At 30.8% G+C, this 17311-nt stretch overlaps 1 protein-coding gene, 1 non-coding gene and 1 pseudogene across 2 annotated transcripts; 2 read left to right on the forward strand and 1 right to left on the reverse strand.

Moving 5' to 3' along the window:
- Positions 1–1689: 1689 nt before the first annotated feature.
- LOC100500258 (uncharacterized) lies at positions 1690–2507 on the reverse strand. The gene has a single exon (NM_001248525.2). It carries the CDS (start codon positions 2458–2460, stop codon positions 2158–2160), a length of 303 nt encoding a protein of 100 aa, NP_001235454.1. The 5' UTR covers positions 2461–2507; the 3' UTR covers positions 1690–2157.
- An 11150-nt stretch (positions 2508–13657) lies between these two features.
- On the forward strand, positions 13658–16222 carry LOC100814104 (protein HOTHEAD-like; annotated as a pseudogene).
- Positions 16223–16972: 750 nt separating this feature from the next.
- Positions 16973–17066, forward strand: MIR399A (microRNA MIR399a). Its single transcript, NR_126647.1, has one exon. It is a non-coding gene; the product is annotated as a microRNA MIR399a (primary transcript).
- Positions 17067–17311: the final 245 nt, after the last annotated feature.

Here is a 17311-nt window from a genome sequence, read left to right on the forward strand (position 1 = left end):
TATTTTCAATTGCAAAAATATCTCTTTTATGGAGTGAGAAGAGAGGAAATTAATAATCTTAATAAATCTAAATAACCCTAAAAAAAATCTAAATAACCTCAATAACTTGAATACAATTTTAACTATAACAATCATCACATTAGCTAGGCATTCTTAATTTATTTTAAAGTAATTTCATAATTACATGCTTGAATCATTATCAGATTAAAATAATTTAATATTTTTCCACTTAGCTCATCTGATGACATGAATATTCAAACTATAAATGTGCATCATACATTGAAATTATCAAGTCAGCATCCTTAATTATATATGAAATGATTGGATCATGATGGTTGTAAGTCATCCAACAACTTAATCCCTTTATATGTATAACAAAATCGTTCAACTCTATTATCTTTAATCAATATTGTAATACGTGTTTTTTAAGGTTTCAAGGACAAACTTTGTAATTTCACTAAAGACAATATACAATTTATGTCGTATAATATGAATGACAAATCTTATAATCTTGTAATTGCCAGAAATCACCTTTAGCAATGGTGAACGATGACAAGAGGGATTGCAATAAAGATTTGGTGTGAATAAATATGTGGTAACAAGATTGATCTGGTTGAGAATTATGATTAGAAAAACAGTAATTAAAATTGTGATAAAACATATACTTAATTACATATATAACAGATTATATAATTGTTCAAATATAATATTCTTTTATAGTAAATTTACAAGCATACTTTATGTATTTTTAAAATGCATTCCCCCTTTCTTAAAAGGAGGTAAATTCATTTTTCCAAACTCTTGTTCCTTGTCTTTTTTCTTTTCAGAGATTAAACAACCGTTTCAAATTGCCGTTCAATTGGATGAGAGGAAATCTTTAATTAGGGAAGAACGTATATCTTCAAAACAAATATCATTTGCTCTCTGCACATAAAATTTTGAAAAATAAATTAAATAATAGTCAACAACAAAGTTATTAAAACCTGAACAAATATAATTCAATTCACAAAACAATCTGAATTTGTAAAGAAAAATTAGACTTTAATTCTCATATAATATTCTTTTGAAAAGATATGAAATTTTTTAACTCTTTTTTGAAAAGATATGAAAAATTTTAAATGTGACTGAATTTCAAATAGAATGATTATGGTTATTATTAATAAAAAAAAATTATTAAAAGGATGATGTAAAACCCTATACCTAACACTAATCTCATAGGATATCTAGTTCAGGTTCTAGCTAAACTCTCCTCAAGTTCAACGGCACTTAGCACTAAAAACTAAAAGTACGCATCCTTTTCCCCCAAAGAATCGCCTCTGCTCAGCTACAACTCCTACATCCCTCCTCTCAACAAAAAAAAAAAAAAAACACACACACACACACACAAAAATAACTGTTGTAAACACATATATGATATTTCTAGCTATATATCAAACTTATTACATAGCTATCTTAAGAATTGATGTTTTCTTTGATATTTTAAAGTAATATATAATTCGAGACAGAGAGGGAAAAGAGTGAAAATTAAGTCATCCTGATCCAAAGTTAAAGCATTCTCTCAAGTCTCAACTCTCGAGCTTCAACATAAACTACCAAGACAATTACTCGGATGTCATATAAACGAAGAACTATTTACAACAGCCAATTGTATCCACTTAGTATTGAATGAAAGGTTTGGATAATATGCGTGGAATTCTAAGTTCAAATTTTATTATCATCCTTGTTGCACACTAATATTTTTTACAACAATCAAGCACAAGATCTTTACACTGAATTCGCAGCTAGATGTGCTATCAGTCGACAGTTGAGACAGTTTCATTTTTTACATACAGAAATATCAGTATACCATTGGAGAATCCATGGCTGAACTGAAGTAATCGAAACTGTATATCTTCATAACTTAATTATTCGTCAACGGGTCACAATTCACAAACCCAGTAGTAATAAACTAATAACAATGAAACCCGAAGAAGCGTTATCTACATAACAAGAGATAAATAAGCACAAAAGCTCAAAAACAAAAATTAGGAAGCTAAGCTACCAATTATGAATATATTTTCCTCCTTTTCCTCACTTATATACACTATGATGGTTTCTAGTCAATGTAAAATCTCAAACACAAAACCTCCATGTACCTCTTGAATCGTTTTTTTATTTTTAGTATTGGTGGATGGGGATGATTTTGATGACAAGGCCGGGGAAAACATCATCGGGATCATGGATATGTGGGTTCCGCTCCACGATAAACGGGTCATTGCACATGTCACTGATGGTGTGCAGGGTCTCCCCTTCTCCCACAACGTATATTTCATCACACGGTCGTTGACGGAGGTTGTTCCCTTTTATAGGCTCACCTTCTTCTTCTGCCATGGTGCTTTCCCTTATTGACCCCAACAGTATCATGGCCAGCAATACCATGGCACAGTACCACGATGCTGAATCTGCAGCAGAGGAACCCATGTTCAAGTTAATTATGTTCTATCACAAATGGAATTGAATATGGGTCTGAATAACAAGTACAAGTCTCGACTATATATAGGTATATTATAACAATGTAATGTAATGTGTATGTCTATATTAATTAATTAATTGTGGGTTTAGTTGAAATTTGTGGAGTGGATTAGGGTGTAAATTTCAGCCTCGTGGAAATTTTGGGTTATGTGAAAAAACGGTGTGTGGGAAGGGAAGACTCATTTTTTTATCTGTTTTTTTTTTAACATGCATCATAAGTTTGTTTAGTTTTATAATAATTATATTTGAAAAACTATTTCAAAAGTAATGATTGATTGATTAAAGATATAAACATTTTCTTAAACCCGTTTTTCACTTGTATAATATTATTTTCTAATCTCCCTTCTTTACATCATCTACCATATTAGGTACGTTTCTCTCTATTCGTTTTATTTTATATATAAAAAAAATACTATTGGATAAATATAAATTTAATGTATCATTAATTTTTGTCGTGAGTAAGAGGATGCTAAATTGCGTACACTAGCACTCAGGTAAACTGAATATTTGACGCGTAGGACCTCTCTTTTGTTGCCACCTCCAAGATTCGTTGATCTTAACCTCCCCAGAATCGCTTGGTGTGAATGGTGATGGTGGGTACCGAAAGTGGTTGAAACTTGAACGAGAACATGATATTAAGTTGGATTATACAAATATTAAATATACCTATTTTTCTTCTTTTTTTCGTATTATTTATCATATTTTTTCTTTTCTTTATTTGTCTATTCTTTATAATCCTTACACCCTAAAATAGGGTATACAGATGTCATTTTCCTAAGAAATACTATTAAATTAGGGATCTAGCTAATTATTAATTTATGAAATAACGTTTTCTAAATTAATGTTCAGACGATAGATAATACTTAACATCGGGGCCTAATTAGTTTAGGAAAATAATGGGAGAGGGCTGAATAAAAAATAATAATAACTCCATAGCCATCACCGGTCAATAAAGAACATTCTCGTCTTCAAAGCATTGTTGAGAAGTCATTTTGATACTATTAAGGCATAGTTTAAGACAAATTAACGTCCCTTTGAATGGGTCATTGGAGAATATGTCATAGCCATCCTAGAAAAATAAGATTCTCAGCCCAAACAATGGGAATTAAACATTACTGCATAGGAAATTCTCGATCCAAACAAAGGGATGTTCCAACAATTCCATTAGCACCTAATGCCATTGGAATTCTTGAAGAAGCCCACTCTTTCGGATATAACTCCTTTTCGGTACTGGATTTTTTAAGGTGTAGGTCTCATATTCATTGTATTTTTCTCGTTTTTACTGATCAAATCTAGTGACCGGAAACAATCCAAACCTCACTCCTTAACGTATAAATATAAATAAAAAAGCGTATAGAAGTGGTGAATTATTTTACTTAAAATGTAAATAATATATATATATATATATATATATATATATATATATATATTTAATCTAAATACAAATCGTTATATCATATAAGTTTATTGACTTTTATGTCAATTATATTAAAAATGTGTTATAATCATTCTATACTATATTAATTTTTATACTAACATAATTATTATTCATATAATACTTTTTTAAAGGAAAAAACTTATTAATATATTACTACAATATTATACTATTAACATAAAGTTTCGGTAACTATGATAAAGTTGACTTCAAAATAATAAATTTTAATTATACATAAAGTTGACTTCAAAATATTATATATATATATATATATATATATATATATATATATATATATATATATATTTGTGATCGAGGTTAATTTCAATATACATCGAAATATGTTTAATAGCTTATAATTAGTTTAGATAATTTGTTGTATAAAGTAATTTTATACAGTCATCAAACGATAAATCAACATAATAAATTTATTGATTTTTATAATACTTGTTTTAAAAGTTATATTAATGATTTATGATTACTTCATAATATATATTATGAAGTGCATAATCATTAAATTTATATATTTATTGTGCAAATTAATTTCCTTCATTTTTAACTGTATAAGTTGCCTATGTTAAAAAAATCACAATTAACTAAATCCCTCACATTACTAATGTCAACGAGAACTGGTACGGTGGAAAGTAAGATATAAGTGATTCAAATTGGGTTTAATTTTGTCTAATTTTCAATTCAACCCAAATAAACTTAACTTTCCGTTTTATTTAATTAAAAGAGTACATATTATACACAATCGAATTAAAACATTTGGTAACACTATATAAGATATCATTATTTCTTTTTAAAAAAAATAACAAGCATAACTAAATTAAGAGTTAAGAGAGAACACTAGATAAAATCAATAGAAGATAAAAAATAATGAAAAAACTTTAAACAAATGAATGTTAAAACTGAGCCCCAAAACTGGGTGCAAGACTGAAAACAACTATGCTTTTGGTATCGTTGAAAAGCATTTTTGATGATTTATGGAAATTTGTATTGTAGGAGACGACTTGCTATAAGACCTTGAGGATTGAGGGGTTGGCAGACTTGGAGTAGGAGTTTGGGACAATTTGAACAAGTCATTTGAATTTTGAGTTTATCAATAAATAAATAGCATTAATTAGTTATTTGGCACCGATTTTATTGCGTTTAATGAGCCAAAAGAAAAGATTGATTCTTCCTCGATCACAATTTGTACTTTGAACTTCAGCAGCATATGTTCGGTTGATAAAAAGATCACAGAGACTTTAGTAAGAAGAAAGTACATTATTAGGTTAGATGTGACACTGCAACCTATGATAGGCGGCGCAACGTCTACTTACCAACACACAGAGCATGTGTGGAAGATGTTTTTTTTAAGAAATTATTTTTTATTTGTGATAGTATATGTGGTTGCGGTTAATTTAAGAGAATTTTTTAAATATGCTAATTTAATGTTGTGGGATAGAATTTATTGTTTTGTATCATCCAAATAATAGAGTATTAGTATCTAATATATTCATTCTAATACTGTTTTTATTATTAATTCAAAATTATTAAATATTATAAAATTATGAGAGAGATTATTATTAATTAATAAAGGAAATCTGAAATATTTGTTTTTTAGTTTAATCTGAAATATACGTGAATTCATGTAAAAAAAACATTTGAAATTAAAGTAAATTCATTTAAGGTTTAAATATGTTTTTAATTTGTATAAAATAAATAAAATTTGATTTTGATTTCTATAAAAAAAAATCTTTATTTGTTATCTCTAAATTTAAAAGCACGCACCAGGCTTGCAGATTGTTCTGATCCAAATCAATTAAAACATAAAAGACTTTGCGGTTCCAAAACACCAATATAAGGATTCAAACGAAATATGTAGACCAAAAAGGTTATTCTCATTGTAATTGTTATAGATTATGGATAAAATATATTATAAGTATTTTATTAAAATAACAAACATCAGGAAATATAATAATAAAGTATCATAGAATCTTATTCTCAAAAAAATATATTATAAAATCTAAAAATAACAAATCATATAATAAATGTTAAAAATAAAAATTATCGTTTTATACTAACTTAAATTTAACTCAAGTAATATAATTAAGTTCTTTTAGAAAATAAGGAAAGTATGGTTTTCTTAATTTTATATATATTTAACGTTTTTATTTTTATTTTTATTTTGTGATTACTAGAAACATAATATGTATAAAAAGGCATAACTTAAATTCTAGTTAAATTCAAAACTCAACGATAGAGACTAACCTCAATATTAGATACTTGATTATAAAAGTTCACATTTTTTTTTATATACGAACAAAATAATTTATACAAATGCCAGCAAAACGTTTGAATGGGAATAAAAAATACCAGTGTTATATTATATCATTACCAAAGCCATAAAAAATAAATACAAGTTTTTTTAAAATAAGAAAAATATAGAAATAAAAATCATAACTCATTGTATTTAATTCATTACCTAAACATTGAAATAAAAGCATTTACAAAATACATTTTATAAGAAAATCTAAAAAGAAATAGATTTTTTATTCCATTCTTAATAACGAATAATAATATATATTATTAGTAAAAATTAAATATTAATAATTAGAGTGGCACAACGGAAGCATGGTGGACCCATAATTTATCCATTTTTAGTCTTCATAAAATCATAATATTTAATTTTTTAAGGTTTGATTGTGTTTAAACCTATGGTTATAGTTTTCTACGTTAATTATATACATAGGTTGAAATATCTTTTGAAAAAAAAAATATTGCTTAACATCGATGTAACAACAAAGTAACTTTTTTCTTAGTTAAGACTTAGATATAAGAGCAAGATCTGTTTTTATGTGGATCTCCATGACGAAGAATAAGTTATTGTATGAGAATCCTGGAGATTTATGGACATACCTGGAAACAATTATAAAATCTTCAAAACAGAAACACAAGGGAAGAAGAAGGTTGTTGAAGAAAAAAAAACCAAGAGAAAAGGCAAAGAACAAAAAAAATGGACTTACCTAGAGGCCGCCAACAGTCACAGAGGAGGAGGCCACGAAGGGGGAAGGAGGAAAAGAAGAGGCAGAAGAGAAGGAGGAGAAAAAATTAAAAAAAAAAAGAAAGAAGAAAGAAGTGAAGGGATAAATGAAAGGGAACATTTGTGTACACAGTGACTATTAGTGTGTACGTAGTAACGGTCGAAAAATTGGATGAAGAAAGAAGCATGAACGTTAAAAAAAATGCACAGTAACTGTCGAAATTTTTTTACATTATAAATTAGTTCAAACTGTAAAATTGACTTGTCAATTTTTATTTTTCAAATTTAATCTCAGTTAATTTTTTTATTATCAAATTTATTTATTTTTCATTTGTTTAACCCATCTAATCATAAATAAAAATTAAATTTATGTTTATTTTCCTATTTCTTAATATTTATATATATTTTTGGTTCATTTTAATTAAACTTAATTACTTAATTATATTTAATTTATTAAATATTTAAACATTTAAAAGTGAAGTTGAAACCTATTAAAAATTATTTAAAATCCCAAAATGAAATCTACTACTAAAAATGATAGAAATATTAATACTCTTCAATTCTACGTAACATCGTGGAATTCATAAAAAAGTGATCTACAATTCCAATTTAAAATCTATCCTAAAGATATTCTAATTCATTATCCTTAAATGTATCTTACGTAATTTTCGGATTAACCCACCAGTAAACAATGTCTAAAGTAAGTTTAAATTTATTTATTTATTTATTTATTTTAAATACGAGAGTTATATGTTAACATTTTGTCAACACGTACAATCTTTGTATTTTATAAAATTAATAATAAATAAATATTTTTTATTAATGAACCTAAAACATAATCTTTAACTTAGGATTTGAGGATTTGATATCAGAGAATACTTAGCTTTTAGGCAGGTATAGCACTTTGGGATGAATTAACTCATCATGCGCCTGGGCCTCAACTAAAGTTCAGGAACAGTTGATTATTAAAATATTTTTTCCACGGATAATTTAAACACATGCTAAATAAATGTTTTAGTCTTTTTTAAATGAATTATAATATTTTATTTTTAAAAAATATATATAGAGCATAATAGCCTTAAAGAATAAATAAATATATATATATATAGTAATTTTATTATAATTAATTAACTTTAAATGATTACTGTCATAATAAAAAAATATAAACAAAATTATAAATTTGGTCTCTCGTTTTGTCTTTAATTTCATATTTGATCTCTCATTAAAATTATTGACGAACTTTGTCCTCTTATTTTATCAAATCACACAATGTTGATCTCCTAGTCCAGAATTGGGCGTTGACCATTAGCAACTGACATTGATTGACACATGTCAACGTCAGAGAGGTATGTCAAACGGTTCACGATTTTTAACCCAGTAATATTTTTACCCCAACCCTAAATGGTAATATGAGAGTTATGCTTTAGAAATGCTCCCTAAAAATCCAAAATTGGAATCGCAAATCGTAAATGAAATCTCGTGTGCGTGAGGTGTCACTATTGATTGTTCACGGTGGTGTTCGTGTGCGTGAAGTGTCGTTGTTGATTGTTGTAGGAAGGTAAGTTAGGTTATTTTATTGAAGTTTTGTTTATATTATAATGGCAGATAGTTGTGGTCCATTTGTGGGGTTTGTTTGTTGATGTGATCCACAAAGTGTTTTCCAGTGTGAATTTGTGTTGAGGTTTTGGGGTCCACGAGGTGTTTAGTGCTTTTTTTTTGTTGTGGTGGTCCCTTATATCTTCGTTGGTAGTGTGGTCCCGATTTTGTCTTTGACGGGGTGTGTGCTGATTTTTTTTATCAAAAACCCTTCATTGGTTATCGTTTCACCTAGAAACATGAATGATGCTTTTTTTGTAGTGGTGATCCCGATTTTGGCTTTCATTTTTGTTTTGTTCTGAAAACCTTTGGTGGGTGTTGTTTTTATTCATTTTTTGGGCTTTGTTGTTGTTCATGTTTTTTGTAGGCCAATCGAAGAACAAACAGTGAGGTTAAAGATTCACCATGGATGAATGTTTATTTATAATCCATTTACTGTGTATGTCAATGGTCAGATCGTTGAAGAAAAATGGGGTTGGGATGTGGATACTATGTCGTATATTGACTTCACGAAGGTGATTAGCTCTCTCGGGTACAAATCATTCAAGTGCTTATGGTACAGGGACCCCCAAAAAGCACTTTGCACAGGGTTGAAGCCACTTAATTGTGACTTTGATATTTTGCAATTGGCTGAAGATGTTTCTGGCTTTGATGTGGTTGAAGTGTATGTGGATGAGAGAGTGTTTGAAAAATCTGGAAAAAAAAAGTTGAATGATTTTAAGGGAGATGGGGTTGTTGTAATTGATGGAGTGGAGGCTAAAGCAGTTGTGAAGGGTGAAGATGAGGCTGAGGTTCAGGTTGATGAGCAAGGTTTGGTGGAGGTTCAGGTGCAGGGTGAAGATGAGGCTAGTGTTATAGGTTGTTGTTGAGGGTATGATGGAGGATGATGTTGGGGCTGAGGAAGATGATGATGATAACAATGATTGTAGTGAAGTTTCAGATAATGACTTTGAAGAAAGCTCGGATTGGACAGGATGGTTGGACTCTGAGACATTTAGTTAGAGTAGTGACCCCACATTTGATACTAATAAGGTAGACTCAACAAATTGAAGAGTTTATGACTTTCACCATTCTTATAATATTTGTGTTCAATATTAATAGAACTTGAAGAGACAAACAACATCTCCCACCAATGTTGTAACAAAGAAATAAAAGAATGTTTCATGCACAAGTCATACCACATTTGCAGGAATTCAAGGAGGTGACAGTACCAATGAAACACAATAATCACGAATCAGTTAAAGGAGTCGACTAGGAGGACTTGGGCACAAATGGATTATTAGTTTAAGTTTTTAGGATGCAGAACTTATATATTTTGTGGCTCTGTTCAATGCGGCTTTGTAATGCACTCTTTATGTTATTAATTATTCAGTTTATGTTTAAGTAATTGTTTAAAGAGGCTATGTAATGCACTCTTGTGTAATTATGTTTAAGTTTTTAGGATGCAAAACTTATATATTTGGTGGCTCTGTTCTATGAGGCTTTGTAATGCATTCTTTATCTAAGTAATTATTCAGTTTATGCAGAACTTATATGTTTTGTTGTTTAGTTCAAGTTACTGTTTTGTTTAGTACAAAAAACCAATGAAATTTCAGTGAAAACCAACTGTGATAACTACTAACGAAACATAATTTGTCAAATTTCAGTGAAAACAAATTTCAAGTTATTGTTTTGTTACTGCTTTGTTTAGTTCAAGTTACTGTTTATTTGGGCTTTTGGAACTTGCTTTTAACTTATCTGTACAAAAAACCAACTGCACAAACCACTAACGAAACATAATTTGTCAAATTTCAGTGAAAACAAATTTTAAAGATGAATACCAAATCAATACCAAACTTCAGAAGCAATGAAATCTTATTTCATTAACATAATTCAGCAATTACAGTGGGCGTACAAAAAACCAACTTATCACCATTACAATGGGCAGAGTACAAAAAAACCAAATTACCACCAATAAATCACATTCCCCTGCAACAAAATAAAAGCACCAATAAGCAAACACAGACCCAAGAAAAAATCAATCCAATTCCTAAAATTTTTTCCTTCATCTTCATGTCACTGATCTTGGTTTGCAAATCCCTTTTCCCTCAAGCTCAATTCATTAACCTTATTCATCAATGCTACAATGATTCTCTTCTGACGACTCTTGGCAACTGGATCGTGTCACTAAAAATAATTACACCATTTCCTACCTATAACCTACATGCCCAAAATAACCAAAAATAATCAACAAATAAACCATAACATAACCCCCATAATATACATTATTCCTTACCTTGTATAGACCACAACCATAAAAACGCCTCCCTGGATTATCCTCAGTCCACGATATCACCAGTGGAGCCTCTACGTTACACAAACACATCACGCGACTTCAGGCCTCTGAGGTGTACAACGAAGAACTCATTTCCATTGGAACGACGCTGATGATGTGCTTCAGGGGTTTTAGGGATGACACCCAAACATGACGAGACTCTTGCTTCGATAAACCAACCAAGCGATGACGATGAGGCAACGACGACGAGCAGGCAGCGATGCCAAGGAGGCAGCGACGAACAACAAACGAACCTTCGTGAGCTTCGTCTTTGCCACTGGTCGCAGAACATTTTTAGGAATTTCGTGGTAAGAGGCTTTTAGGTTTTAGGGTTACCGTAAAAAAAAAAAAAACTTTCCACACTCAGTTAAAATCGTGAACTGTTTGATGTACCTCTCAAATGTTGACACGTGTTAGTCAACGCCAGTTGCTAACGGTTAACGTCCAATTCTAGACTGGGGGATCAACATTGCGTGATTTGATAAAATAGGAGGACAAAATTCGTCAATAATTTTAACGGGGGACCAAATCCGAAATTGAAAACAAAATGGGTGACTAAATTTACAATTTTGTATAATCTAGAGTGAAAAATAAGAGGAGATACTCTTATTGTATTTTAAATAAAAATAAAAGATCATCTTTGAGACGTTTCTTGCAAAAGTAACAAACAAAACTACACAATCGGGAGTTAATGAAGTACGAATTCACCATGTTGTGCTATCTTGCTTTATTAATTTTGAGTAATGAGGTGGTAGGATAAGGGTTGGTGTTCAGAGTGAATGCATTTCCAGGTGAGATAAGAGAAAAGGAACGAGGCAAAGAAGCGACCTATATTAAGAAATATTAATATACTTAATTTATTATCTATATATGGATACCTCATGATGGGTAGCTGTGTGATAACTCTTTTTGTACATGCAGAGGATATTGGCACTTCTTGTGACATATTTCTTTTGATTAATAATATTAATATTTTGTCGTAAAAAAAATAATCATCTTATAAATTTTTAAATTTGAAATTATTGGATATTTAAATAAATTAAAATACCTTTTAATCTCTTAATTATTTTAATTTTATTTTCTAAAATTTAAAAAGAGACAAAATATTTTTTAGTCTCTAATCTTTAATTTTTAAAATACTTGTTTTTAGTTCCTCCGGTCGATCCTGTTTGCTATTTTAGTCATCGCCGTTGAGAAACTCCGTTATCTGATAAAAGACAATCGTCTATATACAAATCCCATATGATTGAGACTCCCACACACATATATCTCTTTCTATGCTTGCTGAATCAAACAACTGTCACAGTCACAACACTAGATTTACAACGCCCCTTCCTTATGCACACCATTTATTTGTGATTTTGTAAAAACAAAATTCAATCCCGCATCAGAGCTTTTTCGAACCTCTTTTCAACTTCTGATGAGTTTTCATATATCCATAACACCTTCCCTCCAAATATTCGGTCTTCAATATGATTTTATTCAATACCCCACCAATTCATACCTACTCATGTGGAGTTCAGAGGATTGGTGGTGATTGTTTTTTACCTGGAGATCTGTCGGTCACCTAGTACTTACTTGCTTTGAGATAACGGACGTTTTTAACGGGGAGGACTAAAATAACAAACGGAGACAACTAAGACCGCTCGATATTTATTTCGGGAACTAAAAACAATTATTTCAAAAAGATTACAGAGTACTTCATATGTCTTTATTATATCCTTAAAGTTTTACTCCTATAAATAGCCATCTCAATTCACTTGTTTTCTATCCCAAAATCAAGAGAGAAACACATAAAAGAGTGTTAGTGTATTCTCCTATTTTATAGAGAGAAGTGTAGTGCCATATTACAAGAGATGGTGTAATTATTCTTGTATTTAGAGAGAAATTATAATTTTCTTTCACTTATTAAAAATGTTTCCTTTGTCTTATTTATGATTTTTTTCTCTATATTATTTTTCGTTAAAATATTGTGCGTTAATTTGTATATTTTTCACCTCTTATTTTAGTTGCTAATTATTAATTTTGTTACTTTGGTACCCAACATTAGTGAGTCAGCGACTCCAATTTTCTGGTTATAATATAATATTATATAAAAAGGGCTTTGATTCATTGGGAAGACATGGAGATTATTCAAGCTTCTAACGAGGGAAGACAGACGTCAATGGGTTTGGTGTACGAGCAATTTATATGGGCATTTCTTGTTGGGTGCACGTTCATTAGTGTATTATCTCATCCTGATGAAGGTAACGCTTTGTTCTAACTTCTGAAGTACTTATTACTTTTCATTTTCAAAATTTTTATGAAGTTCCATATTATTACAATTTTTTTATTACTTTCTTCAAAGAATTGAAAACAGAAAAAATGAAAACAACTCGGAAGTTTCTTTTGTTTAGTTGATGTGATTAATAGTTAGTCAGGCTTTGGAACTCTTTCTCACAGCATTCATTTTCTTTGATATCTTCATCCAATGTGTCCATGCAGCAGCTCCAAAGTAGACATTTGTAAGAGAAGCAAAATCTGCTCCACAAATCTTAACTTATGACTACATAGTGATTGGTGGAGGAACATGTGGGTGTCCACTAGCAGCAACTCTTTCACAAGGTGCAAGAGTTTTAGTCCTTGAAAGGAGAGGCTCTCCTTACACAAACCCTGAGCAAATCAACATAAAGAACTTTGTGAATTCCCTCGCTGACATAAGCCCTTCATCATTTTCCCAGCCATTCATATCCAGAGATGGTGTCCTCAATTCGCGGGCTCGTGTCCTGGGTGGTGGCTCTGTCGTGAATGCAGGGTTCTATTCAAGGGCTAGCTCCACCTACATAAGAGATTCTGGTTGGAATGAAACTTTGGCTAAGGACTCATATAAATGGGTTGAAGAAAAGGTGGCCTTTGAGCCCCCTATGCTGCAGTGGCAATCAGCAGTGAAGGATGGTTTGCTTGAAGTAGGTGTGTTGCCTTACAGTGGTTTCACTTTTGATCACTTATATGGGACTAAGGTTGGAGGGACAATTTTTGATAAGGAGGGTAACAGGCACACAGCAGCTGATTTGTTAGAGTATGCTGATCCCAAGAGAATTTCTGTTTATCTCCATGCCACAGTGCAGAAGATACTATTTAAGTATAACACAGGTAAGGTCTGTTTAAATAAACTTTTCTATAAATACTTAAAAGAAAAGAAAGAATAGATTGAACCTTTTCTATAAGTTAAAATCAACTTATACACGTATTGATTTTATTCTTATTTTCTTCTTCTATAACTGTTTATGAAAACGTTTGTCAAAATGGGGATTAGATCATTGTTTTGTTATGAACTTTTAGACGCCTAAGACTGATGATAATGTTTTTGATTATTTTGTTTTACAGAAAAAAGAAGGCCACAAGCTTATGGAGTAATTTTCAAAGATGCATTGGGAGTGATGCATAGAGCATACTTAAGCACAAAAGGAAAGAATGAGTTAATCTTATCAGCTGGTGCAATTGGAAGCCCACAGTTGCTGCTGCTGAGTGGGATTGGTCATGCAAACCATCTTGAGGCTCATGGAATAAAAGTGGTTTTGGATCAGCCCTTGGTGGGTCAAGGGATGGCAGATAATCCATTGAATGTTCTAGTGGTTCCTTCCCCGGTGCCTGTTGAAGCCTCTCTTGTCCAAACATTGGGCATCACTAAGTTTGGTAGCTTCATTGAAGCAGCCAGTGGATTGAGCTTGGGCCATTCTTGGTCTGAAAGGCTTCAAGGGATTTTTGAATTTGTGTCAAACCAGGTCAGTATCCCATTTGCTGCTTGCAGCCTCAAATAACTATTTAGGCTTTATATTGAATTTATCATAGTTTGATAAATTTGGTCCAGTTGAATTCACTGGTTGAGGGAAAAAAATCTTAGATTATTATATCCTTACTACTAAGTTCTTTAATTAAATGATGATATATGAGTATTTACTTAGATTTTGTAACTCATTTAATATGAAAGTTATTTATTATTAAAAGTCCATAGTATCATCATTTTAAATGATGATGAAGAAATAAGGTTGATGGGGGTGGTTAAAAAAGAAGAAAAAATGACATGTTTGGTCCTGCTAACAATTAATATTTATCGATAAAAAATTATTTTAAAAAATAATATATGAGTATTCATTTTCAAGGTGTATTATTACAATTTTGATCCCAAATCAAGATTTTCAGATTTTCTGTAATTACAATTGTGACTGCATTAACTAAATTTGTTTATAACTTTTTATCATGTCAAGAGTCACAACAAAAATCACGATTATGACCGTGATCACTATTTAAAATCTTGGTTTATATTATAAATTAATCATCAAAATGATTGGAATAAATAAAAAATGTATAAAAATTCATGCTGATAAGCTTAAATAAGTTACGTATAAGCTTTTCCAAATACCCTTCAACCCCAAAAAGTTCATTCAATATATTTTGTCAAAAATTTCAACACTTGAAATTGGAATATTTACTTACAAAGCTGACTTACTCTGACATTTGTTCTCATTTGAAGTCTGGCCAGCCTTCAACGTTTCCCCCAGAAGCCAAGGAGAGTGTTGCAGAAACCGTTAGATCTTTAGCCAATCCAATTCTCAAAGGAGGAGTCCTACTTGAAAAGATCATAGGACCACGCTCCACGGGTCATTTGGAGCTCATAAACACAAATCCCAATGATAACCCATCAGTTACCTTCAACTATTTTAAGGGTCCAGAAGACTTGAGGAAGTGTGTTGAAGGCATGAAAACCATCATAGATGTGATAAACTCAAGCATTCTCAAAATTCCGCTACCACAACATGCCAGTCCAAGCTCTAATAGACTTGATGTTGCACTTGCCAGTGAACCTGAGGCCTAAACATGCTAATGCTGCCTTTTCTTTAGAACGGTATTGCCTACACACTGTGCTAACAATTTGGCATTACCCTGGGGGGGTGCCCATCTGGAAAAGTTGTTGATCATAATTATAAGGTAATAGGTGTGGAAGCTTTGAGGGTAATTGATGGATCCACTTTTCATGGCTCACCGGGTACAAACCCTCAAGCTACTGTGATGATGCTTGGAAGGTAAGTATTTATTGGCACATATCAATCAATATAGATACTGTATTTGATAATGATAGTAAATTAAAATACATTTATTGTCTTACTCTTTCTTTAATTATTTTCTGTACAACTTTGATACAGGTATATGCGAGAAAAGATTATAAATAAATGATTCTTCCATGGGCAGAAGTGAAGGGATCAATTGAGTGCATACTTTCTGTTGTGTTCCCTGTTTATCTTGTAATATCTGGTTTGTCACATGGACATTTCTTGATTTTCTTCTGAATGCTGTCTGTTTATAAGAGAAAACTTGCACTGTTTTCTTTTGTAGGATAATTCTGTAATTTCCATAATATATTTGCAGTTTGATATAATACAGTTTTGAAGAGATTACTTTTCTTATACTTTTTAGAGTTGACAATGTAATCACATATATTGACTGTTGACAGATTGAATATAAGATAATATAATGAAACTCGAATCAAATCTAACAATGTTTCACAGTCCACTAAAAGTATAATATGTGAAGAGGTAAATAAAATGGAGCTAAACAATTGATATAATTAAAAAATTTGTACCAACTATCTATTAGAGAATTGCATTAATAATGTACTTCAGAGTTATTTAACTCCATTTTATTTGAGTTAGATAACCCTTTTTTTTTCAAAGGACAAACTCAACAATATAAAATGCTAGTTGGACTTAACAAACGTTGAAAGGAAATCATACTGCATACACAGTATTTATAAAGTAACAGAATAAGACATGAGCATATGCATATGCTCGGCAACATTACAAAATGGAAGAAGCATCAAACTTTCACCAACTTTTCCCCAAAAAGCATGTGAAGATAGAGAAAGAGCAAGAATCTGTTGCCCGGAAAGACTACCCTTAAAGGATATTCACAGCATAAGCCTCAAGCATATGCTTTTGAGTTTATTCCATGTCCTGAGCTTAAGTTGAAGAGCTTATAAATTGTAATGTTCATGGAACGTTGTGTGCAGCAGCAACAAGAGCTGAGCTCGCACATGATATAGTGAATAAGCAAAACAGCTATAGGGCTTCTCTTTATTGGCAGGAAATTATCATGACCACTTCATCAGATATCTTGCCAAAGGAGAGTTGCCCTGTTGCTACTTTAGCTTAATATATTGTAATCTTCTGTGCCATGCTATTTTAATTCAAGAGAAGTAGTATGCAAGGGAATGAAACTAGTTGCATTCATATGTTCATCTTCTTCTTCTTTTTTTCCTTTTTTCTTAAATTTTTTTTTCACAACTTGTTTTAAAGGAAGCAAATAATGTGATTTTTCTGACATTACCGTAATTATTTTTATAATTTAAAAGTCTTAATTGAATGTACAAGATTTTTTATTAATAAAAAGT

The sequence above is a fragment of the Glycine max genome, chromosome 10, assembly GCF_000004515.6.
Source record: "Glycine max cultivar Williams 82 chromosome 10, Glycine_max_v4.0, whole genome shotgun sequence".
Lineage (NCBI taxonomy): Eukaryota > Viridiplantae > Streptophyta > Magnoliopsida > Fabales > Fabaceae > Glycine > Glycine max.

What these genes read in the sequence shown, in the direction of transcription:
- LOC100500258 (NM_001248525.2), bottom strand. Translation starts at nt 2,460, where the DNA reads ATGGGTTCCTCTGCTGCAGATTCAGCATCGTGGTACTGTGCCATGGTA.